This window comes from Anopheles arabiensis, chromosome 2 (genome assembly GCF_016920715.1).
Source record: "Anopheles arabiensis isolate DONGOLA chromosome 2, AaraD3, whole genome shotgun sequence".
In the NCBI taxonomy this organism is placed as follows: Eukaryota; Metazoa; Arthropoda; class Insecta; order Diptera; family Culicidae; genus Anopheles; species Anopheles arabiensis.
This window is the reverse complement of record NC_053517.1, coordinates 25,416,887-25,427,348: the sequence shown is the minus strand read 5'-3', so window position 1 is coordinate 25,427,348 and position 10,462 is coordinate 25,416,887. Positions and strand designations below refer to the sequence as shown.

General features: G+C 47.6%; 2 protein-coding genes across 8 annotated transcripts; both read right to left on the bottom strand.

Moving 5' to 3' along the window:
* Positions 1–280: 280 nt before the first annotated feature.
* Positions 281–1,906, bottom strand: LOC120897590 (uncharacterized serine-rich protein C215.13-like). Its single transcript, XM_040302579.1, has one exon. It carries the CDS (start codon positions 1,904–1,906, stop codon positions 281–283), a length of 1,626 nt encoding a protein of 541 aa, XP_040158513.1.
* A 299-nt stretch (positions 1,907–2,205) lies between these two features.
* LOC120896751 (nucleolysin TIAR) lies at positions 2,206–5,979 on the bottom strand. Of its 7 annotated transcripts, none has more exons than XM_040301153.1 (6): positions 5,794–5,979; positions 4,847–4,988; positions 3,322–4,023; positions 2,662–3,221; positions 2,471–2,570; positions 2,231–2,394 (listed from the first exon to the last, which is right to left on the bottom strand). In XM_040301153.1, the coding sequence occupies exons 3-6, from the start codon at positions 3,872–3,874 to the stop codon at positions 2,231–2,233; spliced, it is 1,377 nt and encodes a 458-aa protein (XP_040157087.1). In that variant the 5' UTR covers positions 3,875–4,023; positions 4,847–4,988; positions 5,794–5,979. The 7 variants fall into 7 exon arrangements, with proteins under 7 accessions (XP_040157091.1, XP_040157087.1, XP_040157090.1 ...); XM_040301156.1 differs by having other exon boundaries at positions 4,940–4,988; XM_040301157.1 differs by having other exon boundaries at positions 2,206–2,394; positions 3,322–4,988.
* Positions 5,980–10,462: the final 4,483 nt, after the last annotated feature.

Here is a 10,462-nt window from a genome sequence, read left to right as displayed (position 1 = left end):
CGTTACACAGCTTGAACCTAATTGGAAGGTTGTGTTTAAAGTGAGGGATAGTGGTGGTGGGTGTATGAGCTTTGTTTCGTCTTTCCCTATCTGAGCAAAAAAAAGTCGTTTGTCTAGCAAAATAAACCTTCTTCCTGTCGCTTCGCTGCACGTGAATGGTGGCTGGTTGTGTGGTGATGAGGACAATCGAATGTGTGCGTGTGCAGCAGCAACAGCAATGGGAAGGGGGGGAAGGGAACTTATCAGACAAATTAAATTACGATCCAGGGATCCGTCCCATCTATAAAGGAATATTGTTGCACCGTTCCGTGGGTGAACCACCATCGGTTTGTGGACTTTGTCCCTCGATCGCACCGTTTGTAGTACACGCGCCGATGGTATTATGCATCCCACTACCACCACAGTTCTTAGTTGTCTCGTGATGTAGCTTTTCGCTGATAACACCATCACCAGCCACGTCCGTTTGGATGGTTTTTGTCGCCGCCCATGCACAACCGTCATCATCATCCTCCTGTTCCGATATTCGAACTTTTGCCGGTACGGCCGGTTCACGCTCGTCGTCCTCGTCATCAAAAGTTAGCTTGTGCTTCAGAGCATTGCGGCTGCTGTTGCTGGTGGCGGTGATGGTGAAGTTGGAGCACTCCTCGTCCCGACTGGTAAAATGTTGTGCGATCCCGTCCGCACCATTGACAACCGTAACAGTGCCGTCCTCGGCGAGCGGTGCTGCTGCTGCTGCCGATGTGGTTGCTGCTACTGCCGTTTCCGTACACGATTCTGCTGCTGGATCAGTCTCGCCATCAACGGCAGTAGGTACGCTTGCGTGTGAAAGATCTTCGCCACCGGTTCCACCACTATTGCTGATGTAGGGTTCATTGCTTTGCGGTTCCGTTATCAACGGCATCAACACGGTTGACGACACTGACGAGCTAAACTCACCACCATCGACCTTCGACGATGATGCGGACGGAGACAGACCATCGGCGGCAGCCCGATGGGAATGATTAGTCGTACCGATGGTATCGTTCTGGTTATTACTACTATTACTGCTACTACAACTACTATTACTATTGCTGCTGCTGTTGGACGAAGACGCCGATAGTAGCATTGCCGACGGTACCGGCGCGGCCAGCGTGGCGATCGTGCTCGTTGCCCCGACGGTTGCGACTAGCGTGCGCACGGTTGTTTCACTACCCCTCATCGCCTCGCCGCCGCACAAGGAGGGCACAACCGTAACGGATGGAATGTTGCTGCTGCTGCTGATGCCGCCGCCACAGGTCGACACTGTTTCGGCACTGGTTGTGGCCGTGCTGTTTCTCACTGCCAGCGCTGATTGCTTCGATGCGGATGGATGAACTGCGCTGCTGCTGCGCTCTGTGATGGATGTGTGTTGCTTTCTGCTCGGCAGCAGCAGCTTGCTGCTCATTGGCGGGAATAATGCGGCTAGCGTGGCCGTCGTCGAGTAGCCGTGCTGGTGCTGCTGACGATACTGGCGCTGTTGCTGGGCAACGGTCGCTGCTGCTGCGGCGACCGCCGCCGCTATCGCGTTTGCCGCCGTCATGTGGTGCGCTGTAGCGGCCGATGCTGTCGATTGCTGCTGCGGCGGCTGGTACGTTGATGGATTGAGTGGAAGACGCCGATGGTGACTGCCGCTGAAAAGCAGTGTGCTTCCAATGCCACTGCTGCTACCGCCGCTACCACTCCCCACACCGTTCGAAACGAGAAGCTGAGATGAGGAAACGACCGTTGCGGCGGGGGGATGCCGCTTGCTGTTCAGTGTTGCGGCGGCAGCGGCGGCCGCTGCCGCTACCATGGCGGCAACGGTGGAGTTGGTGCTGCTGGTGGTAGAGTGACCGCCGCCGAGCAGTATGGATCCGCCGTTCGAGGCAGCAGCAGTTGTGGACGACATTGCGGATAAGTTGTCGAACGTGCCCGACGATAGTAGTGCTCCCGATGCGGAAGGAAGGGGCAGGTTTGGCATCAGGCAGAAATTGTTCTTGCTACTGTTGCCCGCGATTGCGGCAGGGGAGGGTGAAACAATGCTTAGGAGACTGCTGTTGCTGCTACTGTTGATGTTGTTGTTGTTGCTGCTGCTGCTGTTGTAAGGTTTCGTGATACTGGTACTAGCGTGGTTCTTCGTACTGTTGTTGCTGATGTTGCTGTGGGTGCTGGACTTAACGCTGGTGCTGCTGCTGATGATGTTGTTGCTGGTAGAGTAATTTTTCAATAGTTCTCATTGCGTTTGGAACTGGGGCATCGTCGCGTACATCACCGGCTGCTGCGATGAGGCAGCGGCCGCAGCGGCAGCCGCCGCCGCAGCAGCACCGTTGGTGGCAACAGTCGGCACCGTCGGCATTCCCCAGCCTGCTGCCATGTTTGGTTGCATCATGCGGTATCCTGCAATGGTTGAAAGCACGAATAAGCGGTGTTGGTAGCGACGTTAAACTTCTCTTGTGCATAAAATTCTACTAACCTGGCGTACCTGTTTGCTGCGGAGCTGACGGTGCGTACGCCGTCGGGTAGGTGTAGTACCCTTGCTGCATGTACTGGGTCTGTATCTGCGGATATCCACTCTGTATAACGGGGAGAGCACACAGAATGAGTATTACAATGCAAACCCGACAAAAACAACCCGACACACAGCCCGCTTCCCACCGTACTTACCGGAATCCAGTACGCCATCTGGCCGTACGCCGCCGCCGAGTACGGGTACTGGGCGCCGGCCGCAGCCGCCGCCGCCGCCGACGCCTGAGTAAGTTGCGGATTGGCACTGTGCTGCTGCTGGGCGACCATGGCGGCGGCGGCCGTTGCCGCCGCGTTCGGCTGCATCTGCTGCAGCGGGCTGACCATGCCGTTCATGTTCATGCCGATCATGCCGGACGCTGCCGCGGCCGCGATCGCCGACGTGTTCATGCCGTTGCTGTTCACATCACCGCCATTCTCCTTGCCCCAGTAGCACTTGACCGGGTGGCCCTGTACCTCGCTGTTGTGGGTGCCCTCGATCGCCCGCGCCGCCGACTCCTTGCTGGCGAACCGGATGAACGCGTAACCCTTGTCCTTGAACACCCGCGTATCGTTGATGTGGCCGAACTGGGCGAAGTGCTTCTGTATCAGCTCGTCCGTGATCGCGTTCGGCGGGAAACCGCCACAGTACACAGTCGTGTTGGTGGGGCTGGTGTTGTTGTAGATCTCCTCGAAGCCGGGCGTCTTGCCGCTCTTAATTCCTATTGCAAAAGCAGGAAAAGAGAACATTCGTAAAAACGTTTGCTGATTCGTTTACTGGTTGCTTGATTGCTCGGATGGTCGAGCACAATTCTGCCTTACCTTTGGAGTTCTCCCGCGGGGCCGGCGGTTTGCGGGTCGACCAGTTCGTCCGGATCGAGCGCGAACCGAGCCACTGGCCGTTCATCATGGCGATCGCATTCTCCGCCTCGGCCTTCTTCACGAACGACACGAACGCGTACCCCCTAGACTTGAGCGTCTGCGGATCGCGCACGATCCGGCAGTTGGAAATCTCGCCGAACGGTGCGAACGCTTCCCGCAGCGTTTCCGTGTCAATTTCCGGGCTCAGATCGCCCACGAAGATGTGATGGTGCTGGCTCGTGTCCGTCTTCGGCTGGTTGCCCGCGCTCGTCGCCCAGTTCACCCGGATCTCCTTCTTCAGGAACATCCGCTTGTTCATCGCGGCCAGCGCCGTCTGGGCCGACTGGTGGTTGGCGTACTCGATGAAGGCGAACGGGTCGATGCTGGTTTCGCGTATGATTTTGCAACTCTTCACCGTCCCCATCTGGCTGAACAGTGTGCAGAGCAGCTCCTCCGTCACGGACGTGTCGAGGTTGCCCACGTACAGGGTCTTCGGGTAGGATTCTTCTGTCATGTTGCTGTCTTTTTGTTTTATCTGTTGTTATCGTTCCTTTTTAAGGGGGCAAATGACGTCTCTCTGCTGCTTGCAACGGAAGCGCCCACAGCGAACCACACACGCACGCACACACACACACTCACACGCACCACAGCCAACTACGATTGCTTTAAGGGAGAAGGAAGAATTAACCTACCGAACTTAAATACGTTCACGTTTACACCGGTAAATTTTTTCTTTTCTTTGTTTTTGTTTTTTGGATTTTCGGTACAATTCACTGCTTTTTTCCTCTAACTTTCAAGTGTGCAGGTGTTTTCGTCCTGCAATCTCGTTTGTCCCTGGGCAGCGTCCGTTTGTTTCTCCGAAATTCAGTCTTGTTTGAATGTATGCTCGTGATGCTGTGTGTATGTGAGTATACAGCCCGGTCGGAGCACTAACACACTACGCACGCAACAATCCTACACACTTTGGTGGTGCTCTGCTTCCACGCACTAATGCGCACTAACACACACATGCACGCACATACACACAAACACAGCGGAGCAGGCGAGCGAGCGCGCGTACTTTGGCGATTTTTTTTTTTCGGGGACCGTAGGCGCGCTCCTAGCTTGTGGATGGGTGGCAGAAATTCTGGCTGAGCTGAGAGTGCCGTTTGGGCGAGAGACTTTGGGCGCTTTCTAACAAACAGTCCCAGGACACACCACAACGGTCGCCAGTTGCGTTGCCGTACCACACTCTCTCTGTCTCTCTCTCTCTCTCTCTCTCTAATGTTGTTTTTTTTATGAATATTTCCTACTTTTCTGGGCGACCGCGTTGGTGGACAACTTCCGACCGCGCGTTTGCCGGCTGATTTGGTATTGCGTACTTCGAGGAATCACACACCCGAGCCTACACTGGATATACACTGCACCACTATAGACGACCGGGCGTGTTAGTGTATGTATGAATGTGTGTGAGAGTGTGTCTGACTGTGATTAGCTTAATCCCTACATGAAACAGTTAGCGACGCGATGCTGCTCACGAGCAAATCACGGTTTCGATTCCTGGTAGCTGTTGCTAGTCAACCACAAAACCGATGTAAACCTTGATCATGTGCCGTTGTTTGATGCAACTTTCACTTTCTTTTAGCACTCTAGAATGGTAAGGAAAGATTGAAATTAAAAACTCAACGAAAAAGGAAAAAATAACAACACAATAAAATGCAATATAGCGCCATTGGGGAAAACAGTATCTTTTATCGCGATTGTCACCCCATCCAACGAGATTTCACATACAAAACCCACACACCTAAACACACATGCACACACACACATACACACGGAAAAATACAGGACTGTTTGTATGCGGCGCTTTCGCCATTCTTGGACCACTTTCGGTCGTGCTCTGCTTTTCTCTACGCACTCTCATGCTACCTCTCTCTCTCTCACGCATACATTTTTACGTACACACACACATGTACGCACAAGGTAAAAGCTTTTACCTTCGAACACTTGGATCTGCACAGCACGGACGGACACAATAAAACCACCACCATTACCACTACTACTACCAACGTGCATACACACACACACACGTCCACGCGCATACACACTGTTGAGCACAAAGCCCTGAATGTTCCCTATTTTCACCTCAAAATCCAATTTCCATCACCTCACGCTACCCACCAATCTCAATTCCAAACACATACCAGTAATGCAAAAATCTTACACGCAAAAGCAAAACTGTATCGACTGAGCGAACGGTGGCATTAGGCAGAACAATTGCCCGGTTGGTTCAGCTGCTGCACCGCTAAAACACCACCCTTCTTCGTACCTTTCCGATTGCCCTCTCACGATGCTCTCAAGAACAAACACGTACCACCACCGCGGGCAAACGAGCAGGCAAGCACAAGCAAGTAAAAAAAAAACCCTCCCGTATCCGCACAGCTCGGAACGAACCTCTTTCTAATTCGTACGATTAATCGTACGCGCTCCGGTTGTGTACTTCGTCGGGGCGGCACCAATCGCTTTGCTGCAACCTTTCGTCTCCGTGCACAAATTCGCTGCCACTGGCTGGACAGGCGGGTAAAATGAAATGTTCACTTTAACCGGACGATCCGTTCTCGTTTTCTCCCAATCTTCCTCTGCTTCGCTACTCTGCCGCTTCTTGTGCTGCTTTCCCTTCTTCTTGTTCAGCTAAAAATTTCGATTGTGTACGTTTAGGTTGGCAGTCTTGTGCAGCCCGGTGAAAAATAACCATTTGAGCCGCAGCCAGAGTGACCAGAAATACCGATTTATCTGTATTCCTACCGATATTTGATATGCCTACCGATTCACAGATGAGCCCCCTAAAACTACCGATTTTTCATTTATCCTACCGAAAATCACAGATTTTTTCTTAATACTGACCAAAAAGTCATGTAACCATTTGCCAAATCACTTAATGTATTAAACTGTATCTGGAAATCACTAGCAACCAGAACCAGAAGTTCAACAGAGACAACTAAGGCCCGTGTCTGCACTTCATGAAGTCGAACGCGCTGATAAAATTGTATATGCATTTTGACAGAGAATGTAACCCGTAGCTCTAGCAGCAATAGAACACGACATCGAACATGAAAAATGTACATGACTTCACATGTTCGATTTGTGGGTTATCACATCGAACATGTAAAATCCCATATATCTGCCAGAGCGTCCCAATCACTAGTTGGGTTGAATTCCCTAGTACAATTTTCAGATCGACACTTCAGAAAGGCCTCATGTGACCGCTATGAACCAAATCTAAACTATCTCCTTTAAATAAATGAAAAATGTGTTTTCTCGTGCTGCTCTTCATGGGACAGATTAGCTTCCGTCTCCGACCCCCCCCCCCCCCGCTCAATACTTCAAAGCCTATCGAAAACTACCGATAAAATTTTGATGCGCCTACCGAAAACCGCAAAAATAATCTGGCCACTCTGGCCGCAGCGGACCTGTGCAACGGTACCGATTTTTACAGAAAGTTCCTTTTTAAATTATATGAATAATCCTTCATTACGTTGTGCCAGTGATGGATTGTATTTTATTGTTTATTTTATTTTACGGTAAAGATGTATTTTTGTAAACACTGCCAGCGAATGAATAATTTCTTCAATATTACCGCGTCGATAAAACATCGTAGTAATGCAACAGCAGCTATAAACGCATTGCTGAAATGCACTATGGGACGATAGGGACATATGTGGCTAATTAATAACCAATCCATTGTAAATAAAAATACAATTAAAAAAAAATTATTAATATTATCACGATTCGATTGTTTCATGTTGTTTATATTTTTTTCCGTTCCATTATTAAGTAAGCACAACAAACATTAACCCTTTGACGAAATAATTTTCCCCGTTATGTGATTTTTGTTCCGCGCACACACTGTACTTGTATGATATTACTGTGCTGCATGCAAATGTTGCTAACAAAGTCGTGCACAGGCTGTCAGTGTTAGGCTGCACTCTTTGCTAAAATGCTGTACTATTAGTTAAAAATTAAAACCACCAGGGATGAACGTTTCTGAGGGGTTAAGTGTACGCGTATCTGACCCGTGGTAATTGAAAGGGCTTGAACGCGTAACGGCTTGTATGTACTATCAAGTTAAAATCGGATCTAACACTGGGCCAGCCTGATGTCAGTTACCGTCAGTGTACAAAAATCGTATATTTGAATGTTGAATACATTAACACACCATTAAATAACTCACCCACCATTCATTTCCAGATCTCCATCTCCAAGATCCATCACCAGTTTATTGCTATGTAGTTTAAAATGTCCTGGACCTTTTTTTGTTAATGGAACGATGGAAAAAATAAAAATAAAACGACAACATTAACGCATTACAAACCATACTACTCACGAATTGAGTGGGAGACGGGGTCTTGCAGAGGCAACTGAACGACACCGCTTCAAACGGCCCAAAAATATATTTAATTTACCTTTTATGCGCACTTCTTGACCTGTCACACTTTGCGCTTACGTCGTACGAAATTAGAAGCCAAATATGATACCATCGCTTAGGCCGTCTAAGGCCAGAATTGTTGGGCAGAAATAAAATTAAATAAAAAAAAACACACCCCCCACCCTCCTCGAAACGTAAAACATCTTGGCCAGGCTGGAGGAGCAAAACTTTACAGCCATTCATTTTCATTAACCATTAGCGTTGTTATTGTTCAAATCGGTGCGAAACGGGCAACGTTTCCGTGCAACGTGTTAAGCGCTGGGACGGGCTAAATACATCGAAATCGTCCAGCCAGCAACACTGGCATGAGCAATCACGGGGCGGTTTAGAGTGCACGAACACATTCGAAATTAGATTTACAGCCATTTAAGTACTCATAACTGGAACAGAAAATTAAATTCTCGGGCAAAAGCAGAGCGTAGCGTGGTACCATTTATAGTGAGCACAGCACAATTTGAATGCTTCAAAATCAAAACTCGATTTGGGTGAAAAGTTCTCTGCACTAGTTTGTTGAGGTTTTACGTTTAAGCTTTGATCGGTTTATGAAAACTGGATAAAAAATCCACCAAATCGATGGCAATTCTTTGCGATGGATGGTTGCGTTGTTTTGCATTGTTCGGCAGCAGCTTTTGCCTTTCGATTACATTTGCCTCTGATTCGTGGGGCTACGAACTACTTCAAAACGTCGTTTTGCAATACCATTTGCATACTTTTGGGCGTGCTTATCATGGAATTATTTGTTTCCTGATTTTATTTATTTTTTTTTTCATTACCGGGTTTTGATTACTTTAAATACCTAAAATTGTTTTTTCCCCATTTTCAAACATTTATTCTTCATTATTTATTATTTATTCATACTATGAAGTAAGTATTTAACAGTCACCGGGGGCTTTAAAACATTCCTGGCGTCTAGATAGTTGAACCACGATTATTTACTATTACATAGACTACATTCGTCATCCGTTCCAGTCTCAGCCTTACATTTGTGATGCAAACGTGAGAGGTGCGATTTGACTACGGGTTTCAGTTCACGCGCCATGTGCCCAAGTGTGCCCATGCCAACGCGAATACACTCATGAATTAGTAATTAATCGTCCTTGCAAGCGAGCATTTGCAAAACGAGCGTTTGCATCGCCCGTTGCAACTACCATCGCAGGGCGTACTATCGAGTGGTTTTGATTTGAATTTATTGCACGCCGTTACGGACAGTCTAGAAACCGGAAGCGATGGCAAAGTTGCGAACAAACCGACGTAAATTCAGCACCTTTCAGCGTCGACGAATGACTGGCGAGGCTACCCGGAGATTACAATTTCTAATGCGGTTCCTATTGTTCCTCGTACCCATACAAAAACACACACATGCCTACATTCACACACTCACACACTAATTCACATTCTTGTAATGTGGTAGAGTTTGTGGTGAAAGTTTAGTACATCTCCTTCCAGGAATTGGAACGGACTAAAGTAAGGCTTACAATGTTTGGGATAGGGTTTTCGCTGTACGTCGTTTTTCTTTTCCTTTTTTTTGTAGCATCGTTTGCACGGCATGTGTTCCGGGATTGTTGTTTAATCCGAAAATAATGTAAAATCTTACTATAATGTGTAAATAATGTAAAAACGGGTACATTTTATGTTGCTGTTAACAGATGTCTAGAATCAATGCATGGAAATGTTTGTCGGATGCTTTAAAAGCGATTAGAGAGTAATCCTAAATTTCAATAAAACCATCCAAACCATCCAAACAAAAGAAATCTATCAGAGGGGAAAACTCGAACCCCTCCTTACGCAGGGATAGCAAACGGAAGTGAGGACTAAAGGATGAAAAGAATTGAAAAGCCGTAACCTAACAGTGGTGGATTTTATGAGTTTGTACCAGCATTGTCCTTTGCCACTACAACTGTCCAATCGAAACGCATGAGCAAATAAGGACTAGTGATTTGCTGCGTTGATGCTACGCTGGCTATTGATGCATCCAGCTGAGATTAGAAGCGTAGGCTCAGAATGTATGTTCAGCTAAGGTGAATCGGTAGGTAAATACCTATGCCAACAAATCCGTTGATATAAATACTGCCGGGAGGGGATAGGTCCTATCGGATTGAAGTATCGCTGCAATATCACGCAATGCTAAGCCCAACTAAATCACGTCTTTATTAGAAACAAACAATCATCATCTGTATTATATTGCATTGCATCATATACAATTATACATATACATTGCATCATATAACGCTGCTTACCTTGTTTATAAAACCGATACTTACAAATACAATACAGATTATATTAACATTCTCGGAGCGGTCCCGTGGTCCAGTCATCAACTTGCACGGCGTAGACGTAGACGTTCCCCTGAACTGACTATTTGGCTGCGTGGTAACTAATAAGTCTGTATTACGTGGTAACAGAAAACCTACCTGCTGTAGAAGAAGTACTTCAAAATTTCAATCTACAATGTGAACATTTTTCGAAAATTTGCAGAAATGTATCAAATTTGTCATTTCTTGGTGATTTTAATACAAACCACCGAGCTTTGTACTATGAAGATCGCCATGTAAAATGTACGACTTGAAAGCATAATTACACAAAACAGTATTGTTCGTTGAAGTGAAGCAGTACAAATGAAGAAATAAGCGAAAGTCA